Raw genomic sequence first — 23,958 nt, forward strand, 5'->3', positions numbered from 1 at the left:
GTGCGAGTATAAAACATGCCTATTTTTGTAGTTTTCGGGGCTCTGTTACATGATCTTGGTGTTTCCGCATGTCCTTAAGGCATTTTATCATGCCCTGATTCGTCTGTCAGCTCTTTCGAAAATTTCATTGTATATACATATGTATATCGTTCTTCCGTAGTTACTGTATTGATCTGCCTACCGGATTCTTCTTTATGTTGTTTCCTTCCTTGATGGCCATATCAGGTGCTTTCCTTACTTTAAAGACTTCCGCCTAAAAGATGCTGCATTATTTGGGAAGTTTGAAGGGTCGCCTGAGATTCAGCTTCGAACATAAAATTCCAGCTTCCTCTCTTTTAGCTGCTTCAGATCCGTCTATAAAGATCTTGCAAATTATGTTGGTGTGGAGTATATTCCGCCAGAGAGGCAATAATGTCTCATTTCTCTCAGTGTACCCAAGTCTCATATTTGCGCAAAAATCAATGAAAATGAATACCAAATATTTTGTGAGAAAATACAATTTTCCCGTTATTGTTTTTGTTGTTCTGAATCTATGCATGTGGCATCCTTTGCCGCCAGCGTTTATCATAATTTAAACTTTTTGTTATTCTCCATAATGTATTTGTTTAGTGCTGTACCATTGTTGGCAGCGCCATTGTTCTGCGAGGCTTTTGTGGCACACTCACTGACTGCAACAAAAAACCAATTTTCAAAGGTTAAAAGCAAAAACCAACAAACAAACTCTCGACTCAATAACGGCACTAACAAAATATTGAAAAGAAAAAAAACCTGAAAAAGGGAGAAATTTAAACGGAAAGTTACCTTTGCACGACAAGCCTTTGACGCAGTAACTCGCTGCCGAGCCGCATCCGAATGTGTCGCAAAAGTTTTTAAAGCAACTTTATCATGTTAAACATTAAAAAGCAACGCAAAAGCAGAGGGGGAGCGACAAATTTGAGTCGGGTTGCGAACGCGCTTGACTGGAGAAGAGACGCTGCCTGCGCTGTCGTCGCTTTGCTGCGTGTATTTGCGGCGCTCGCTGACGCCGCTTCAATTGAGCCGTTAAGTCAGTTGCGAGTTCTTTTCTTGCGTTATTTATTTGGTGGCACTGTTTTGACACTTGAAGGGTTGCGCTGACTTGCTGTTTGCGCTGTTGTTTGTTCAGTCGCCGTTATTAGGGTTGCCACTTCGCCGGTCCGACGACGACGGCCTTGCCTACAATTGGAATCGGTTGCCCTTCTTGCACTGACAGCAGCTATAATTATTGTTGTCATTGTTGTTGTAGTGGCAATGTTGCGTCATTTTGCGCCAGCGAAGCGAACATCATTGCGACCAAACAGTCGAAAACTTCCGAAAGAGTTGGGGAAGACTGCGCCCGTCAATGCGACGTACTTAAAGACTTTAGTTGGTTTTCTGTTTGTGTTGTTATTGTTGTCTTTTGTTTGCTTACTTCTTTGTTAACAGCGTTGACACTTAAGCCGGCGAAATGCCGGAGAGTTGGGGGGTTCGCTGGTAGGACGTTGCTTTGCGCATATTTTCCCTTGAAAGTTTAAATGTATTTATAACATTTTAATTGTATTTAATGTTTGTTCACAACTTTGTTCGTGAATCCGGGGTTTTTATGGGCTTCAAGGGCTAAAGCCGCGTCACTGGATGATGTGTAAGCGTTGAAGAGTGGCTTTTAAATTAGGTAGCAACTGATTTGTAGGCACCTTCTTTTGTTTTGCTTCGCTGACCTTCGCCTGTCGAGTTTTACATATTTGTTGTTGTCTTTTTTTGCTATCTTGAAAATATTTTTGGTGACCCCAATACCGTTCGGGTAATTAATGTTGCTTTGTTAGCGCTGGCAAGTGAATGTTTGCGAAAAGTTGCGAAGACTTGCTGCCGCCGAGCGCTGCGTTTAAGCGAGGAAATCAGCAACGACCACGCTAGCGTGTTGCAAACATCTGAAAAAAGTGAAAGAGTAATTAGGACCATATTTATGAAGAATAACAGTTTATTTATTTTCTGCTTGCTCTTTAAAGATTGATGATTTTGGTGGCATCTGAGGGTAGTCCAATCTCGAAGTAATAAGTTTTCAGCAATTAAAAGCCGAAAAGTTCACTTTTCAAGCAGATTTTTTCAAGGAAATATTTTTTAAATTATCCATAAATTTATATTTCGTACAATGAACACATTTTTTTTTTAAATTTACTTAATCAAAATTATTATTTGCTTTCAATTCACAGGTCTCCTGGATAAGAAAGCGTGACTTACACATCTTAACAGCTGGCTCAACGACCTACACGTCAGATCAGCGATTTCAGGTGAGCTATTTGCGCTTATGTAATTTTAAATAACAGTATTTATTTTTGAAATATTTATAGTGCGCTCATAGGGCTCCACAAGCTTAAGTTTATTTTGTTGTTAAGCCAAAGCAAGCGTTTTCAAAAATTTTATTTTATTTCAAACTAAAATTGTTTGTGCCCTTTGAAATGCAACCTTGTTTTGTGACAAAGAGATACTATTTTCATATTTAGTTAGCTTATAACTTTAAAAATGCCGAACCATAATTTGAAATCGATACCTGAAATAATTTTTCTGCCACAGCTGTTTCAGTTAGCTCCATCCGTTTATCTTTAAGCGCGTTTTTCTCAGAACTGCATTTTTCCAATATATTTTAGTGGAATCTCGAAGGCAAAAGATTAGACCACTATCAATCCAATCTGCATAGAATGATCTATCAGTTTTTCGATCTGATCATAAATCGAATTTAGGCAAGTTGAAAAATTTCGGGTGAAACTCCTTTTTTTTAAACACACTGGGTAGTATCCAAACCTTTCATCGGCCAACAGAGCCATCGTACATAGAGCCGAATTGCCTGAGCTTGAGATGAAAGTGGATTTGTAGATCTGAAGGAGGAGTTCCCAAGCTCAGCGGGAAATAAATAAAAGGGGGAATAGTTGTAGGTCCACAAATACGGCAACTGATAGAGGGCATTTGGTAGAAAAACTTGCCTGGAAATATAAAGATTTGGAGTGAAATATTTTCTTAAAAATATATATGCTGGACTCTCATCTGGATTTTTCGTGGGCAATTTTGGGTGCTGTGGGAGATGAACCTCCATATGTTGCTGATGTTTGTACATTTCCAGAAAATATGGTACAAGCTTTGATGTCACAAGGAAACCTGACGTACTAATTTTTTCACTCAATTGTTATTATTTTGTGATCCTTACATATTCAAAATTTAATTAGTGTTTTTATGTGTAGAAAAAAAATTAAAATTTTGTTAATTAGTAGTTTTTACCGTGGGTTATTTTAACATTTCTAGAAGAAAACTTTCTTGTATTTAGGTTTTATTCACCGTGAAGGCAGGAACCTCAGTAGCATTGGAAAAGATCGGTAGTAACTTGAAAAATAATCAATTTTTTCTTCAAAAATCTTACTGTGCACTTTGAAAATATGTATAAATTTATCTTTAAAATTTTGAAACAGCAAAGGAGCTCTTTTTAGATTGTTGCACTAGGTGTGCCCCTTTAACTCGAGTATGTTAGTAATTATTAATTTGCAGCTTGGCTACAAAGCAAATTGTAATTTATCCAAACTATTTTTCGTTTTAGGTGATACGACCTGAGAATTCGGGCAACTGGACACTACAAATCAAATATCCGCAGCAGCGTGACTCTGGCATCTACGAATGCCAGATCAACACAGAGCCGAAAATGTCGCTCTCATACACGTTCAATGTGATCGGTGAGTGACCGGAAAGAGTCCACAATTAAATATTTTACTGACTTACGAGGCATAAGATATACAAAGTCGAGAAAAAAATAATTTTATTTTGAAAATTTATGTATTTTCTCTTTTTCTGTAAATTTTGCTGTTTGAGATGATGTTTAGCACTTTCGCTTTACTGTAATTTCATCACAAAGCATATATAAGCACACAGTGCGATGCAACATTTTTTCAGAAAATTTACCTTAGTAATGTATTATATACATATATGTAATATATATTTTTAAAACCACCACAAAGAAGAGATTTCAGAAATTATAAAAACTCAAATTTTGGATATGAAAATTTGACTTTTTTGATTTTTGATTGAGAATTTGTTTTTTCGATATTACTGTAAGCAAAATATAGAAAGACTTTGTTCAGAATTTTAAAATTATTGGCCCCAATACACTTGTGCCAACGATGTTTGCAATCCTAGAAACAGCTGTTAAAGTCAGTTTCCGGAATAGCCTTCAATGCGCGATTGACGTAGAGTTTGCTGATTAGTCAGAAGTCACACGGAGCTAAATCAGGCGAATATGGTGATTGCGGGCAAAATATTGGCGTAAAATTTGACGAGAAACTCACCAAGAACCAATGCAGTAAGCGACAGAGCATTATCGTGGTGCAAAAACCAAGAGTTGTCGACCCATAATTTCGGCCCCCTTTCACGAATATCTTCGCGCAAATGACTCATACACTCAAATGGTATTCTTTGTTGACAGTTTGTCTGATCGGAACGAAATCGGAGTGCACCACACCTCGATAATCGAATAAAACTGTCAACATAACCTTGATTTTTGACCTGCTTTGAAGTGGTTTCTTCTGCTTCGGCCTACCTTTACTACGGTATTCGCCGATTGATCGTCTGTTTCCGGGTCGTAAGCTTATATCCAAGACTCATCGCCAGTAATAATATGTTTCATGACATCTTGACAGTCGGAACGCATTGTTTCACAGACACAAATGCGACGTTCTTTTCGAAAAATTGAGTGATTTTGCAATCAATCGGCCGTTCTGGAAATGGTTCGACGTCAACGCGTTCTCGACTCACAATTGCTCGCGACAACATTCTGAACGTTTCGGCAACAAAAATTTGATTCCGCTCATATAATTTAATGGCACTTCTTTGTTGAATAATTTCACTTATCGTAAAAATCGCCGAATGCACTTTATGTACTCGTACTTCAGAAAGACAAGTTTATACTAAACACTAATCATTATTTCGATGTGATATTTGGCACCAATATCACTGATAGTCATACTAACGTAGAAAAAGAATATTTCGTGGAATGAGATTTTGCGCGAAATTTAAATTAAGAAGTCTTACTAACTTTACTTTTTCCCTTACATTGAAGTGTTTTTTGTTCAAAGTTGCATTTATATGCAATTAGGTCACTACAAATTGCCACATATTTGTCCTTCAATTTGCTTGAGGAGCAAGTTAGTCTCACACCGTTGCTTGTCAAAGGGCAGCAGATATGAAAGAGAGAAGACTGAAGAAGAAGAAAAACATCGGATATTTGATATTGAAAACTCTCAAAATTTAAACCAAAAAGGAAATAAATAATATAAAGCTTTGCTAATGCAAAATAATGTCAATAATGTCAGTTTTGCATTCAGGAATTGCATTGGATTTATTATAACGACTAAATAAAATGATTAAAAATAAATCTGTCAGAGTGTGTGCAATGGCATTTAATTTCATTTTTAAGCTGATTACGATTTTAGATATTTTCTTTTACACCACAAATTGTCACTTAGTCACCTTTGCTGAAAGCTGCTGCTGTTGCATCGTCGTGTTTGAATTTAAGTCACCTGCAAGTTCAATTATGTATATTATAAATGCAATTGCAGCATATGAATTTCAAATTTAGCATTGGCTTTTGGGCTTATCTCCTTGCAGTAGTTTGTTTAAAGCAAGCACAAATCGCTTGTTCATCATACGCCCCGCTGACCCAATTCCAGCAGCTCAGACCAAATTGCAATCTACCAAATCTGCACAATCATCATTGGCTTTGCGGCGGCTATTTTCGTTTATTTCACGTTATTTCAATGCATATCCTTAGAAGTGCTTTCATCGGAGCTCCGGTGTTTGCACAACAGAGCTTTAAAGTAAATATATGCGCGTGCACACAATTGTTGGTAATATGATCTCGAGCATATTTACGATGTAATCCGCATAAGTGAGCGTAAGACGTTATACACTATAGAGTAATAACACAGTTTGTGTGTACATGCAGGTAAATTCTCACAGATAATATTTCATAATATGGCCTCACGCTGCTTTTATTAGCTCTCTTCAGTACTACAAGCAGATATTGGAATCTACTGTTACATCAATATTAAAATTGTAGAGGATTTTTGTGAGCAATCTACAAAGTTTCTATGTATATAGCTTCAACTTTAATTCGAGAATTTTATACATTTTTTTACCTTTATACCTTAATTCATATACCTAAATCATTCCATCAAGATTATATGCGAATACAATGAAAGTTGAGATTTGTTGTAAACTGTAAATGAAAATTGATAAGTACTGAATAATAATAAGTAAAACATTCAAAATTGGTCAAAAGTAGCAAAAAGTACTCCAACATTTTTCTAAGCTCATCATACCTTTATAATATAAAAAGTATTAATTTTTTATAGTAGAAAAAATTTTGATTATTTTTTCACAAGTTGATAAAAACATGAACATTTTTTTGCTTTCTAAATAAATTTAGGTAAATTACACTGGTCAAGAAAAAAAAAATATTTTTTTTGGGGTTTCTGTTTTCATGCTTGAATTCTGATTCTAGACATTGAAAAACACTTAAATATTAATCTGCAGTTCTTTAAGTTTGCGTTGGGCTGATCTAAATGGATAAATATATTTGGGGTTTATTACGAGAAAGCTCATATGAGCATAAAAGAAATACAAAAAATATTCACTTTTAGACAGTAATTTCTTGATATTTTACATTTATATATTATTGTTTATCGCACATATTGAATAAAAACGACTCTTTTATCTAAAAAAAGTTTTCTATTTATAATCTATAGTGAAATTGTTGAAAAAATATAAAAATCATAGAAAAATTGCTCTAATTTCTACGAAAGCGAACTTTAGCCGGAAAAAACAATTTTTCTTTATTTTTGTCCAAGCAGAAACTAAAATTTAACATGTAGATGCCAGACCCAAGAATTGTGTTGACCGGTGTTATTTATGTATAAATCATTGCGTTGATTTCTTCGTATCACAATTAAGCGAAAGTTGTAGCACATTCCTCTATGTATATCTGTTATTGATTTCTTCGCTTGCCAAAAGAAAATATTTGCTAAGGAAACATATTTGTTTACATTCTCAACTCTTACATTGTTAAACATAAATAAGTAAATATTTCTAATGCAACATTCATAGGTAAATATGTGCCTAAGAAGTGTAAAACTTGTGCCTTTTGTTGCCGTGTTATGTTGTTGCACAAAATACTACAAAAGTACTGTTAGCAAAAGTTTTAACAAAATTTTTATTTTCTGCATTCATCTGAATCTGGATTTATGCCTTTAATGCAGATTGCAGTTAAAAATTCACTCGCAAGTTTACAATGCAATCATTAAGCGAGGCAGAAATTCTAAACTGGCTCAGAGAGAGATATTTGCATTTCATTTTAAATCTGCGAACTCGATACTTTACTGCCACAGCATGAAGAAAAACGCGCGGTGTTGTATATTTCTGTATAAATCTTTGCTTTTAAGTGCACACATAATTCACGCTTGTCTGAATTGATCAGATAAGTGGCTGCCTATTCACTTGCATTGATTATATAATAGTGAGCAGTGGCTATTTGTTTATGTACAAGTATATCAATGAACTTATGTATGTACTATATTATTTCATTATTTCCAATTTCAGTGAAGCACTCTTTTCATGTAATAATTTTTAATTATTAACATAATTTCGCCGTATTATAACTTTGATGTATCAAATCAAAGCGGTTCTAACTTAATGTTGGTAAAAGTGTTGAAAATGAGGTATATATGTGAGTTTAAATTTGCTGGAAAATATATTTCGTTGAATATGCCTAAAAGTTCATTTTAAAATTTATATATTCAGCGACAGTGTTCAGTTTTACTACAGATGCAACTACCAATTTCACAATTTATATATATATATTTAATTAGAAGGAAGCATCGGAAGCCGGAGTGCGCTACTTCAATCCGCTAAACCTAACTTACTCCCATCTCATGTCTTTTCCACGCGACCACTGGACAAAGTATTACTTCATGGGAGAGAAGAAAACATTTAAGTCTCCTCTATTGTACGGACTGACTGACGCCTAATCTGTTGTAAATATCTCAGTCCTATCATAATTAGAGCTGCCGCTTCAGCTATCAGCTTTCCGTTTTAGAGAGGACTCGCACATATGTACATAAACGCAGTAAAATTTTCAACCATCAGATTACCTCCTTGTGTGGTTTTCAGCTTTTCCCTTTTAATTGAAAACCTAGGGCAATGAAAGAGTACATGCTCAGAGTCTTCTATACACTCTGTACACGGCGGACACTAAAGTCATGACGATATTTGAATATCGCCACTGACTATTTGGGTCAGATGAAAGTCTGGGTCCATATGTTGTCTATATATCCACGTATGTATGGCCGGAATCAGTCTGTGGGTCCACCGTCCTTTGAATGAAGTTTGCCACCGTTGCTGCTATATTCCGATGCTTTTGATTCTTTCCTCTCTTTTTGCTGCGGTAGACGTCTCTTGTAGGTTCTACAAGTATATTCGGGCGAATGGCTAATACCTCAGCAGCGACATTTGATATGGTTTTGAAAGCACTTATCACGCGTATTGAATATATTATTTAGGTGGAAATCTTTTTGATTAAATCAAACTGCTTGAAAAATATTAGATACTTGTAAGAAAAAATATATATGCATTATACGTTAGTCATGGATGATGACAAGGCCAGTAGAACCGCCTGTCTATTTGTGTATATTGTTACTTTATGTATCCTCTCGTAGTTATTAAATAGAGCTTCGCAGACCTTCTCTATGCCAAGTACTTCCTCTTGAAAGATGTTAACCGAGTTCGGTAGATGGATAGAGAGAGAAATGTACAGATCATTGGAACATACTCTCGTGCCTAATCCGCAGTCCATTTCGAACTCGTCGATATAGACGGAAATGCTATCTTCCTCTTCTATTATGTCCCTTCTCCATTCTCGCCTAGAGGGTATCTTCACCTGGAGCAATGGGAGAATGTAGTGTGAGTTATTGATGTTTACACAGAGTTGGTTCAGGATATCTCTATGTCCATAGTTCTTCTGATTCCAACCATCCACTTCTCTCATTCTTATTGCAGAACATACTGCTGTTTTGCGAATATAGAAGTCTATAGGTATCACATTAAGGGCGTCAGTCAGACATGACTTGATTGAATTTTCTGATGTTGTATTGCTTCTTTAGCGCTAGCCATACCATACCAGTACTCCATATGTAAGTATAGGTCTAATGACAGGCTTGTGTGTCCATATGAAAGTACTAGGTTTAAGGCCTCAACTCCTGCTGACGATTCTCTTGCAAATGTAGTAAGCCATATAGATTTTTTTTTTATTATTTTCTTTCTATACTTATTTTCCAGGTCGGCGACGTATGTTATACTCCAATTATGAATGAGAATCATATTTATAAGCAAATTGGCTTGAAAAAGAAACATACATATATCTAGGGACTTCGCACTGTTCAATTCCTCCTGTACTTAACGCCTTTTACTTTCTACTTTAATTTTTTTATCTCGAAAACCACTTAAAATGAATAAAGATAGACTTTCCAAACGCATTCCGATTCGAGCAAAATGGACCGCACAGCTCTTTACTCTATCATATGTGCATGTGCCTATGTATAGGTGTATGTAAATATATTTCGAATGAGTGTCTGCAATGTAAATTCACAGCTCATAAACGAGCTGAAGAGCACTTCAATGCATCTTTTGATTTGTTTATTGAGTTGCTTGATAAATGAGATAAATTCATACACACACATACACATTTGCACATACGCATACGCATTTGCTTTGTGTAAGTAAATCAATGCATATAACTGCCCTTTAAATGTGTTAAGTTGTCTGAGTGTAAACTTATGCGCATAAAAGCTCCACTTGACTTAAAGATAAATTGCCGTTAAATAAAAACAGAAAACAGAGCCTCGCCTGAGTTGTGAATGCAATTGGATGCCTTTGTTTAATTTATTGAAGCGAGCGTGTTGCAAGAAATACATTTATCCGAGCTTTTGTATCGCTTACGGCGGCGCCTGCATCAACTTAACAAGCAGCTGCTGGCGTCTGAGCATCCGTTATGCATACGTTGCATTGTATTTCATTTATTTATGTGCTGAGAGTGGTTTTAAGCCAAAATACGTTGCATTGTTGCACGTTTGTATCGATTTAATTTTCATGTGGAGACACTGCGTATGAGTAACGCTGAAGCAATGCATTGTGTGGGTGTTGTATGAATTATTATTGTTGTTTTTGGAAAACAAGTATTATTTTAATCGTATGCTATTTTAGTTTTCTCTCATAATCAAGTTTCAAGAATTTATTTATAGTTTGTTTTTGTTGGCTTTTCCTTGGGACTTTTTTGCACTGAAAACTTTTCAATTCAGAAAAAAAATTTAATTCTGAAAAAAAATTAATTTGAAGCAAGAGTGAAAGGTTTTTTATTACAAAGGCACATTTTGTCATATTTAAGCTTCAGCTTTCTACGGACGTGTGATGCAAATGCCGCACAAGAGTTTGTCGGCTAATCTGAAAATAGATATTAAATTTGTATTAAAGCGGGGAAACCAGAACCCATAGCTCATTTCCGGTGTTGTGCCTACAATCAAATATGTTTTTGCTATTCTTGCTTTCACTGAAAACACTTTACCTCGTGAATTCTTTCAAGTAAAAGTGCTTTTGTGGATCACTCGTCGCTCAGCTGCGCTCTTGACAAGCGTAATATCTAATTTCAATTTTCGGCCGCCTTTGTGCCCCCTCACCACTTCAGCAATCTTTAAATTTCTTCAATTTCACACAAAATTTGATTAGATCAGCATGCGTGGGCGGCACTTGGTGTCATAGTGAGTAGTGCACAAGCCCAGATGTGATATGGTACATCTGTATTTATATGATATACATGATTCTATAAGCTAATATGAGTGCGTGTATGTATGTATGTGCATGTGTGGCATGAAATTTGAGACGTAAACTCAATTTAGTTGGAGAATTGCAGCCGATTTGCATAAATTACTCATTGACGACGCATTTACCTGTGCATAACGGCACATGTGAGGGCGAAAATATATACCTGTGTGTGCGTGTACGTTGTAAGTGAGCCGCACCTCAAAGTGCGAGTTTATTTTTCTTCATTATTTTTCATGCTCAACGTGCAACACGCAACGAGAAAGTGTTTGTATGTCGGCAACGAAGCGCTCAGCTGGCTTTTGTTGCGATGAGCAACAGTGGTGGTCTGCTCAACTAAGAGAAAATTTCAGGTCACGTTGGTGTTATGAATTTTAATATGCAAAATTGACAAAATATGTTAGCCAAGCGCACTCATAATAAATAGAAAACAACTAAAGGGCAAACACCTTCATTCAGTGTGCAGGTGTATGTGTGTATGTGCGTGCTAACTGGTATGTCGTGCTGCTTGTGTTAAGTGAGCAAACATGGTATTGTTGCCCGGGTAATAGGGACTGTCAATCTGTCTGCATGGCACGCATTCTCACCTAAATTGAGAGGAAATATTCAAATTGAATAAATAAATGAGAATTTTATGCAGCGAGCAAGAAGTAATCTATTTTGCTTGCTCAGGGGGTGCAAAGTTTTTTCTCATTTCAAGCTGCTACTTTAAGCGTAAATGCAAGCCAGCTCAAGCATTTATTGAGTTGTAGTATTAATACCGCATACATATGTCAAAATATATAATTTAGGCTAGCACTCGTTTCGCTAATCTATTTTTAATCGCCAAATTCCATTTGCTGACCAACTAATTCGTGCCAATTTCAACACGAAAAAGTTCGCTACAACTCTGTTCTCAATTTTGCAAAGCCCAAATTGCTCCAATTTCCACGAAAATAACGGCATACAACTAGCAACCGCTCAATGCGCCTAAAAGCATGCAATTCATTTTCATGTTCCCAAATATGCAAGCATGTAACGCTTTTATTTTCATAAAGTAATATTTTGTCTTCGTTTTTTGCTTTGCTTTACTCGCATCCATTTCATTCTCCGTGTGTATAAGTGTGTGTGTACGGGTGTTTGCTTACGCGCTACTAAACTTGGCATATTTCAAATTTATCACACTTGGCCTACAGCCAGGCGCAGCACAAATGAAAAACAACAACAACAATATAAACAACAACAACATTTGCAGCAGCCGTTATATGTGCAGAAGCAAGTGAAATATTTATATATATACTCGTATATATATATACGTATATATGTAGTGGTTAGCCTTTACCGTAAAAACAACAACAACAAGTAAGGAAGGGCGAAGTTCGGGTGTCACCGAACATTTTATACTCTCGCATGATAAAGTGATAATCCAGATTTCATTATACGTCATTTACATATTTTTCAAATACCGTATTTTTGTAAAGTTTTATTCCGCTATCATCATTGGTTCCTAATGTATGTACTCGTATTACACAGAAAAGGCATCAGATGGAATTCAAAATATTGTTATATTGGAAGAAGGCGTGGTTGTGAACCGATTTCACCTATATTTTGTACATGTCATCAGGGTGTTAAGAAAATATTATATACCGAATTTCATTGAAATCGGTCGAGGAGTTCCTGAGATATGGTTTTTGGTCCATAAGTGGGCGAGGCCACGCCCATTTTCAATTTTTAAAAAAAGCTTGGGTGCAGCTTCTTTCTGCCACTTCTTCCGTAAAATTTAGTGTTTCTGACGTTTTTTGTTAGTCGGTTAACGCACTTTTAGTGATTTTGAACATAACCTTTGTATGGGAGGTGGGCGTGGTTATTATCCGATTTCTTCCATTTTTGAACTGTTTATGGAAATGCCTGAAGGAAACGGCTCTGTAGAGTTTGGTTGATATAGCTATAGTAGTTTCCGAGATATGTACAAAAAACTTAGTAGGGGGCGGGGCCACGCCCACTTTTCCAAAAAAATTACGTCCACATATGCCCCTCCTTAATGCGATCCTTTGTGCCAAATTTCACTTTAATATCTTTATTTATGGCTTAGTTATGACACTTTATAGGTTTTCGGTTTTCGCCATTTTGTGGGCGTGGCAGTTGGCCGATTTTGCCCATCTTCGAACTTAACCTTCTTATGGAGCCAACAAATACGTGTACCAAGTTTCAGCATGATATCTCAATTTTTACTCAAGTTACAGCTTGCACGGACGGACGGACAGACGGACGGACAGACAGACATCCGGATTTCAACTCTACTCGTCACCCTGATCACTTTGGTATATATAACCCCATATCTGACTCTTTTAGTTTTAGGACTTACAAACAACCGTTATGTGAACAAAACTATAATACTCTCCTTAGCAACTTGTTGCGAGAGTATAAAAAGTCGCTAACTGAAAAACGGAAATACAGATATATGTGCATACGAGAGTGTATGTGTGAGCACATGCTTGCACTTCGAGCAGCGCCGTTAGTCTGTTCGCATGACTCGCTTAGTCCGTGTATTCCGGCGCAACGTGGAACATAAAAATGCACTTGCTTTGAAGCTCAGCCTGCATGCATTAGCCGCCGCAGCAAAAGAAAAATATATTTTATTTGTAGTTTGTGCTCTGTATCTACACACTCCTGTTCCATAGTTACTCTACAACATTTGGCGCAAGTTGCCGGGCGTTGTAAGAATCTGAAGCAGCGACATTTACAAGCTTAAAGTTCAAACCAATAAACACAGGTGCAAACGCAAACAAGTAAAACTGATTTATGCTTCAAGATGTGTTTGTTTTTCGGTTTTGGTTTTGGTTAGGTACGAACTCTTTTAATATAAGAAAAGCTGATAGTGTGAAGTGGTGTCCAAATAAAGAAGTTATATACACATGTACACATATTTAAGCATATGTATTATGTGAATTTTTGAAGTTGATCCGGCAAATAGTTACAAAAACTTGAGCTTATTTTTGAAAAAAGTTTAACTTTTGTAATCGGTTCCTAAATTCTTAAGGGATTACATGGGTTTCATCGGTTCATAAAATTCACCTCGTGGCTTATTTAATTATACTATTTGTGTTTCAAGAATAAGAAGAAGATATGTGTTTCAAAGACGGCAGTCAAGACTTAACCGATTTTAATGAAAATATTTAAAGGTTGCCGAGCTATAATTAGCAAAGTCTTGAACGAAGGATTTTTTAAAAACCTCGCAAAATTTTATTAATTGTTATTTTTTAATAAAGAACGTATTGCTCTTATTTTTATGATCCATACATCGTTTAAGAAATTCTGTTGTCTACGTAGAGGCACCTTTTTCCGGGTACCTGCCTGAAATGACTTCGTGATATTTTCCTTTGAAAATTTCCGAAAACCTTTGCAAAATATTTAACTTTAAAATAAGAAAAAGTTTGAATAAAATATTTATATATTTTATAAGAAAAAAAAAATTATTAAAACTGGGCTGTTTTTTATTCGACGAGACCCATGTATCCCCTTAAATTTATTTTTCTCGAAACTTTCTCCGAAACGGCTGAACCAATCGATTTAAAAACTTCTTTCAACCTTTTTTGACTTTTTTAATATATTTGTAATTATTGAAAAAACAAGATTTGAAAAACAAAAATTTATTTTTGAAAATAAATTGGTTTCTAACGACTCTGAAATGTAAATTTTTCACAAAAAATGATTGTGTTTTGGAAACCGCCATTTGGTAAAGAATAAAAACTTTGCTTCCAGTTTTTTTCTGAGCATACCTACATTCGTCTATATTAATATATATTAATTTTTATTTTTTTGAATTTGAGATAATTTTTAAGCAGAAATATCTTTCTACTGCCAGCCATCTTTTTTCAGAGGTACTACTGGAGATCGGCTACTTCATGCAGGGTATCAAGGATTTTCCGAAACGAATCACCGATTATCTAAGTACATTAAATTCTGTAAATGAACTACATTTTTATTTATTTGTTAGATTAACCAAAAACATAGCTCACTTCTGGGCGCAAATAATATTAAAGTATTTTTAAATGTTTTAGACCACTGCGTCATTTTAGGCACTCACAAGCAAGAAAATTCATTAAAAATTAAGACACAAACTCTTTGTAACGCTGAATATGTGTCGACTGTCTGGCACGAAGCCTTGCGCGGTCTACGCTCTCTACTAGCAAAAAGGCAGCAAAAGCCCCCAAAAGCGCCACCAAAATATTTACAAATGCTCGTGCCTTCACATATTTACACATAATGCTTCGCACACATACTCTGACATATGCTCGCGCGTGTGTTTGTCTTTTTGGGACCAACGAAATATATTCACGAATATTCGCAGAAAAAAACGGAACTTTTACAACTGTCTGAGCGTGTATGCAAAGCAATATATTTCAGACACTGGGCACATGCACATTTCGTACATTTTCACACATACAAATGCATGCATATATTGTGTGGCCACACTGACACACAAGTGCTGGTTGCGAAGCACCTTGAGCTGCTAGGCTCGTGCGGCGACCGCATTGCTGTAACGGAGTGATAAAAATTTATTGCCACGAATATGTTGATGCATGCGCACATTTTCCCATATTTATTGGGTAATTTCTATTTAAGTGGGTCATTACTCTGCCCTGGGCGCAGGCGCGGCGGAGGACACATTTCCACACAAAAAGTTGAAATCAATGTCGCTGACACAGATCGCTAGTTAAAAGACCGCCAAGTAAACGGGAATGTGTGTCACATTAGAGAATAAATAATTTGGAAATAAATATTTCATTTTTTTTTAAATTTCAAATACTTTTAAATTGGCGGTAAAAAGGGAAATAAATTAAATTTAAATTGAATTAAAACAAGAGCGGATTTCAGCTCAACTAAAAACCACAAACTTCCAACTTCCACAGAAAAAATAATTTTTTCGTTTCACGCTGCGCCATTCAATTCTCATCTGCATTCTATTGGCTTTTTTCCTGCTTTGCGCGCCAATCATTAATTTTTACTCAGTTCGCCCAACTGTTCTTTTGGCTGTTTGTTCGCAAATTGAGTGGAATTAATTGACAAATCAAGTAAACAAAAATGAATTTGCCAAAGTCATTTGCACACGTAGCTGGAGCTTTTTTTCTCGTTTCGACGCTCTGCAAACAAAGTGCTCGGTGTGTGTCACTCATACGCCCTGGCAGTCGCTGTTCTATTATGCGTAGTAACTTTGTTCTTTGACTTTGCTGTTGTTTGTTGATTGTTGTTGTGCTAGTTGCTGATATAAATGATCGTGGCATCGCATGCAGATTTTGCGACTGTCAAAATCAATTTGACGCAATAAATTATTAGGTCACATGTGCTGTCGCCAAAAGCTGGCAGTAATGGCAATCAATTGTAGTGAGTGAGTAAAAGTGGAAGAAGAAAGCAACTGAAAGGAATGGGAATTCATCAATGGAGAATCGAAAAAGGCATGCTTGTTTACACATTGAGCGAAGCATTGAACTATTTTTCTCTATGGGCTGCATGCTTAGGGTCCATTATCTCATAATCTAATAATCTAATTTTGAAAGGGTCGAAATGTCTCATAATAAAGTCAGATAATTTGCGTTATGCAAAAATAATTCCAACACCATTGTAACGGCAATCAAAATCTCAAAACGAATTTTCCATCGAAATCTTTTGTTCTCTAAATTTCCCTTCTGCAATCCAATATATTCTTCCTGCATTATTCTTTGCCCACACACAAACCGCTGCAATAAATTCAGAACTCCGTTTCGACCGCATTAATTTAATTACCGTTGTGTGCAACTCATTTCTATGCAACTCAACAAAACAAACATAAAGGCGAGATAAACTCAAAATCTCGCTGTGGCTTCCGCTGTCAGCAGCGACAGCGCGTTCCGGCAATCAAAAATTACCAATCAACAACAACAACAAAGTGGGTGAGCGGTCGCTGTGTGTCAAATGCCAGGTGAAGTGAAAAAGTCAGCAAAGCATTGTGGCTGCTTGTGGCAACGCTGTGGCATGCAGCACACGTCCACGTACCTATAAGCTTGCTAAAAACCCGACCCGAAAATCAGATATAATAAATTCGTTGCGGGGACACTGCCAATACAATACACACGCGGATTTATGCATAATGTGTCAGTGTGTGAGTTTTTGCCGTCACACGTCGGTTACGCAGCGTGATTGTGGCAGCAACGTTGTGGCACGTGGTGGAGATAACTGTTTGCGGTGCGACGAATTGCGGCACATTGTTGTGATCGCGCAAAAATTATTTCGCTTGCCGCGAAATTGAACGAATACAAAGCGACAAACACGAAGGCGAAATATGCGCGTAGCATATCGCAGGGCGCACAGCGTTTTCATGCAAAGATTTGCTAATGCAAATATATACAGGGTGTTTGAGCGCAAAAATTGCATTTATTTGTATTAATACAGGTGAAATGTGTGGCACAGCGTTGAAAAATGTTGCGTTACTGCGAAAAATGTTTAGCGGCAGTTTCAAATTCAAGCAGTATATGATAAAATTTTGCTTACAAATCCACTTTTAAGCGCGTATCAAATACAATTTTTAACAAAAATCCAATTCTAAAGCTCCACATTTGAGTTCCATTGTGTCCCATTTAATACCACACCACAAACGAAGTCGAAAATTCGACAAAACTAACCGCTTTTGTTGACTGGGTGTGCTCAACGCTTTGCAGGTGCACCACGGCAGGCGCGTACTCACACTTGTACATGCACACACACGTGCGCGCTCTCATACTCATCACGAGATTTATACCACGTGATATGCGCGCAAGATTTGTTACACTTGTGGGAAATAATTTGCGAAGCGACAAGCAAAGAACGCTCAACACCGCCAACAATGCATGCGGAATATTGGAAAAACAGATAAAAAGCGAATTTACAGTTACCACAATAATCTCACAATGCGCGTACATCGCTGTCACACGGCAAGCGGTGGTACTGTCGCAGAGCTGTTAAGATTTTAATAAACCTTCAACATTTGCAATTAACTTTTTTGCATTTCAATTCACTGGTGCCACATAATTTAGCGAAGCAACGCGTTGCAGGCGTCGTTGCTCTTTGTGTACATCTGTATGTGGCGGTGTGCGGTTGTCATTTGAGCGCGTCGCAAACCACTTTAAAGCCACTGTGTGGCCTACAGTGCGTACATGTTAATGTGTGTGTGTTTTTTTCTTTGTGTGAGTATATGTGTTCATTTAGAGAAATGCTTTCCCACCTAATGACACCACTGCTTAACAAAACGGTTTCAATTAAATATGCAGCAGCGGCTCTTTGTGGCTCCTAAATAAATATGCAATGCATTTGCAGCTTTCGCTCTTATTGCCCATATCCATTTGGTGAAATATTGCCTTTCAACGTTGCTCTGTTGCTTTTAATGATCCGCCAGTATAGTATTTAAAAACTTGAACTGTTTAAATAAAATAGTGTGTATATATAAAAAGGGTTTGTATATAGACCCTTTACGAAATTCTAGCTGATAATTTTTCAAGTAATTTTGAAACTTTTTTCGAGTTGTGATTTTTGTTCCGCTTTATTGAATATGATAATGATTTTAGCTTAGATCTATTTCGAAAACTGGTTGAATGTGAAGCAGTCTCATATTTAAAGATATTGAAATATTCCTCTGTAAAAGTAGCTAAGAAAGAAGAGTGTTGTTTTAGAATACCACTAAATACGAACTTCACATTATTATATGACACACTTATCCTTTATCTATCGCATCGTTTTAAAGAGAGAGTTGCGGTCTCTTAAAATTCGATTTTTTCTTCCGAAGAATGATACTATATATGTTATTAAAGGATTATTTCCACTTTCAAGAAAAAAAACTGTTTTGGGACTTTATTTCAAAAGGCATTTTATTAAAGAAAAAAAGAAAAGTAGTATATATGAATAAAACAAAATGTAATGTATTTCAATAAAACTAGTTTATAATCCTTGGTGACAGTGATGTAAGAGGCTGTTCTTGCTAATTTCGAGCTGTTAACAGCAAAATTTTCCTAAGTCAATCGAAATTTTTCATTAATATACATATATAATAGTAATCAATCTACAAGATAATTTCCGAGAAAAGATGTTGGATGGTTTGAAAGATTTTCCTACTTAAAATTGTCTCAAATCAAATAACCAAGAAAAAAATTTCAACTATATGGAACAAAACAAAAAAAAAAAATTCTAAACTCAGCGTGAATTAGAAATTCGAAATTGTTATCAAAATCTTATTCCTCGCTCGTTAATTAACAATATTTATTAATAATAGCTTAGAAGATCTTTTGAAAATTAAAAGTCGAGCGGCCCAGATGTTAGAGTTAATTGCCATAACGGCTCTGAAAACGCATTTAAAGTTTTAGAGGCAAGCACTAACTTTAGCGACCTTCACAAGTACGAAATATTCCTTATAAAACTTGATATGACTGATTTGATCAGTCAGTTTGGATGGCAGCTATGTGTCATAATGCTCCAATATTATATTTTCTTGGGAAGAAAAGCACGTGACGAAAATTTCAGATCGATATCTCAAAAATTGATAGACTAGTTCGTGTATAGACAGACAAACGAATAGACGGACATGTCTGAATCAATATACATTGTGACCAAAACGTACTCGGAAATTTAAAACAAAACGAAAAATATTTAATTATGCTCAACATTTATTTTTTGTCGTCTTCAATGTAATCCCCACCTGAAGTAATACACCTATGCCAGCGATTTTTCCAGTATTCTTAACACTTTTCATAAGCACTTTTTGCGATCAGCTCCTTCAGCAAATCTTATTTGATCTCTTCGATCGACTGAAAACGGATTTCACGGAGTGGCAATTTATATTTGGTGAACAAGAAAAAATCACAAGGAGCAAAAATTGGTGAATACGGTGGTTGATCGATGTTATTCATTATTTTTTTGGCTTTAAATTCGGTCACAATCATGGCTCGATGCGATGGTGCATTATCATTGTGTAAAATCCATGAATTGTTCTTCCACAATTCCGGCCGTTTTCGACGGATATTCTCACACAAATATTTTCCTGATCAACTTTAAATTTTCGAAGAATATAGATATTTTTAAACTACCAAGAAACTTTAACCCCTTAAAGCATTTATTTACTATGTTATTTTTGAGATTTAACTTGAAAAATATTTCTCAATCCCTTTAAATGCTGGATTTTTCATTTACTATATTTTCATGAGATTCACACAAAATATTTTCAATATATATACCTTTTTTTAAATGCTGGAAACTTTTCATCGCTTTTGCAAATTCTTTAGCTCACACGTTAGATTGGTTCACATTTACTTTTTGAAGATAATTTCATTTAAATGTTGACCGAACGATATGTCCAATCCACATTGCTGTTCAAAATAAAGTCAAAAAATGCAATTTTGTGGTTTGTACGCTGGTGGAATCATTGGACCGTCTCCCCGTTTTTGGCATTTCAAAATAATGAGAAACATCTCCACACAGCTCGCGATTCTATGGCCATTTTGAGGGAAAACTTCGGAGAACAATTCATCTCAAGAAATGGACCCGTAAGTTGGCCACCAAGATCATGCGATTTAACGCCTTTAGACTATTTTTTGTGGGGCTAGCTATATTATTATATACTATATATGTATATATACATATTATATACGAGTATACTATATAAAAATTATAAGTGTGTGGTAAATATGCGGAAGGCATCACAAACATTCCGGCCGGCATTTGGTGAATGTGCCACAATGCGGCGTTTGCTCATTTGCATGCGAAGTTTTCATGCCACTGACTGCTTGCGCGCCGCGAAAGGCGAAAATGCCGCCGATATGCTGCAGATATGTTCGCGGCAAATTGAGAAGTGATTTTTTTCACATCAGCAACAACAATTAATTTCCAACACGACGCAAATTGGTTTAAGTGCGTAAGACCGAAATGAAGTTGCGTGAGCCATTAACGGGAGGCGAAAGGAGGCGAAGGGAAAAACAAATTACAATTCAGGCGTTAACTTATGAGCGAAGTTAATTAAAATATATATTTTATAGCAATTGTTTGTTTCAGTTTAATTAAAATGGCGGCGCGAGTGAAGGTCATTAAAATATCGATTGGGGTTACGGACATTTAAATTTTGTAGGATATTTTAAACTTTAATGAATTAATGATTTTTAAGTGATATGTATTTGAGTTAACATGTGCGTATACTGGCCTAAACGTTAAGTGAGTTTTTGATGGAAAAGTTACTAATTCAATGCAACGGCTGCGTTTAGGCCACAATAACTTAACATACATTTGAATTAGATAGTTCTTTGAACAAAAAAAAAAAACAAAAATATTGATGCAACAGCCAGTCTACACGCTTGAAAAATTGCGGTTCCTTCCTCCAGTCTTCTTGATGGATACATTTCACACTGGAAACCACAGCTCATGGCCTCCATTTCGCGCTCCCCGCTGTCGCTATAGTCAAATTTGCCATATTCCGCATCACTGACCCACTTAGGAAAAGTAACATCAAACAAATCGCAAAATCCTTCAACAACATGCCACAGCAACTTTCACTGAAACTTACGATTTTTACGTCACTCACACACTCACACACACACACACATGCACAGGGTGTTTGTGGCGTGAAAGCTGCCACAGCGCACAAACATTTCTTTCATCCTCTTAACCCATTTCAATAAGCAACAACAACAACTTTTACGTTATAAAAGCAATACCTGAGTTATTATCATGATAGCATTGCTGCGCATGTGTGTGACGCCTTTCGGCGCACCAAAGCTTTGAGTGTAATCACTTAATGTGTTGTTGTTATTGTGATAGAAAAACTTTACAAAACCCTTGGTGGCATTGCTGTGTGGCAATGTGTTGACTTTTTTGTTGCATTTTGCATATATGAAAATAATATATATGTGTAAGTGTGGGTGAATAGCAGAAAATAGTTGACCGATTTTATTTTCGCTTTGTTCAAAAAAAAAATAAATAAGTTTTTTTCAGCAGAAGCGTAAATATAACCTAAGTCACGTGAATGCTTATAACAGTTTATGAAAATAATAAAATATAGGTATGTATGCGTGACCTGCAGTGGCAAAAATGGTTTCTAACTACATAGTTCAATTCCAGCAAAGAGCATATCTCGACATATCCATATGCAGTTATCGGAGGAGTTGGAGGTCCTATTTCCAATACGATCATCTGATCAAATTTTATCCGGACAGGGTTATGTTAACTAAGGCAAAAACCCAATCTTATTCGTGGCTTTGCGAAATTTGTCGGTTTTTCCACGACATGAAAGCTTTATGGCAATATTTTATCAGGGGAAAATCATTAATCAACAGGTTGGCTTGAAATATTGTGTTTCTAATAGAATTTTGAGGATTCTTCCAGGTACCGTAACAGCTATAAGGAAATGTTCAAAATATCAAGTTTAATAATTATTTTCATGCCACAAAGCATTTAGTGAATGTCGTGAAGTTAGCGAAAACCTGTCTCATGCGACTCACCCAACCATCTCTGTTACCTCCATTGATAACATCGAAAAAGTTTACCAGTAGATCTCAACATCGCTTATGAATCGACTCAACAAAGTTTTGGTTAAAGTTTTGGTTAAAGTTTTGGCTAATGTTTTGGTTAATGTTTTGGTTAACGTTTTGGTTAAAGTTTTGGTTAAAGTTTTGGTTACAGTTTTGGTTGATGTTTGGGTTAATGCTTTGGTAAATGTTTTTGATATGAAGAGGTGCAATGCTAGAGAAAGCATAAAGCGTTCGAATACTTTGTTTTGGCTCAGGAGAATATTTTGAGGGCGATAATAAAGATACAAATCTCGAATCGAAATACGTAAGATAGCAGGTTTTTTTCAGTCCGGGTGAAATTTGATCAGATGTTATTTCATGTCTATCTAGTTCACACGTTCTTTGAATAAACCTCGGCTTATATTCTCTAGATACTGAATGGCAGCTCCGACATTTGCAGCGTTTCTGAACCCAAAATAATTTTTTTTACAAGAAAAAAACAGTTTTCTAACTTCTGTTCTACTTTCAAGAGTCTTCGGAAAAGTTTTTAGTTGCAGTATTAGTACTCGTACTGCAGAATTTCCTGCAGGGCAACAACACATATGCGAACATACGAATACAAGTTGCTTTTCGCTGTGCTACGCCGCTGACATGCGCGCCCAAAACAATCGAGTAACGGCTTTGTGCATTTTCATAGAAGCCGACGCTGCGCCGACAAGTCTGCAGAGCGCGAGTGTGTGGCAATTTTTCACCTGCGATCGAGTTCATTGAAAAGTGAAAACTGAGCTGAAAGAAAAGCCACGGCCCACACGATGCGCCCCCCGTGGGGATATTAAAAATATGAAAAGAGTGCAAAATACACGCTGGCAGTGGAGCAGAACTTAGAAAAGCAGAAAAAAGAGAAATTAAGCAAATGCCAAAGAGAGCAGAATGAACGAATTGATTTTCACTTACACGCGCCCACACACATACACACATACGCTGAGCAGGTGTTAAGTTGCCTTACTGGCATATACACCCGCACCTGAACGACCACCCACCCACGTGACTTGGACACGCTACATGAAGTGCAACATAAATTCCAGCAAAAGAGCAAATACTTGTGTTTCCACATAAAGTTGCAAGACTTTCAGCTCAATTCAGCACCACAGAAGTGTGCACGGCTGAAATAATATTTCTTCTTTAGTTGCTTGTTGCCATTCCAGCCTTCGCCGCAATCGCCTTAGCTGCGGCTGCTTGAGTGGCGTGCAAGTGGATGGCATTTGCTGGCGAAAGTGCTTGGCGCGCACGCAGTCGGAGGCGTGTAGAGCTCGGATTTTATGGTGATGCTGTGCGATTGTGTTTTTCTTTTGAGTTTTATTGTTTGCGTGGAAAATAACGCCTTAACGGTGCACAGGATAGTGTAGAATAAACCAAAGAACATTGTGCACAAACAAATTAAACTAAATAAATGGGACCAACTAAGCGACAGCATTCTTAAGATGCTTTTTCAGGGGGACAGAGATATAATCTTTTTAGATACTTTAGACATTAAGGTTTTTCGAAGGACCGTTTTATAGAGTCTTTCATAGCTTCTTCTTCT

At 36.4% G+C, this 23,958-nt stretch overlaps 1 protein-coding gene across 1 annotated transcript in view; it reads left to right on the forward strand.

The window, feature by feature from the left end:
* The window catches only part of LOC126756397 (zwei Ig domain protein zig-8), a 176,381-nt gene that overhangs the window by 131,669 nt on the left and 20,754 nt on the right, over nucleotides 1-23,958 (forward strand). Inside the window, exons 3-4 of the mRNA XM_050469446.1 lie at nucleotides 2,208-2,285; nucleotides 3,581-3,713. Of these exons, the coding sequence (XP_050325403.1) occupies nucleotides 2,208-2,285; nucleotides 3,581-3,713 (211 nt within the window). The remainder of the gene's footprint in view (nucleotides 1-2,207; nucleotides 2,286-3,580; nucleotides 3,714-23,958) is intronic.

Source organism: Bactrocera neohumeralis, chromosome 4, assembly GCF_024586455.1.
Source record: "Bactrocera neohumeralis isolate Rockhampton chromosome 4, APGP_CSIRO_Bneo_wtdbg2-racon-allhic-juicebox.fasta_v2, whole genome shotgun sequence".
NCBI lineage: Eukaryota > Metazoa > Arthropoda > Insecta > Diptera > Tephritidae > Bactrocera > Bactrocera neohumeralis.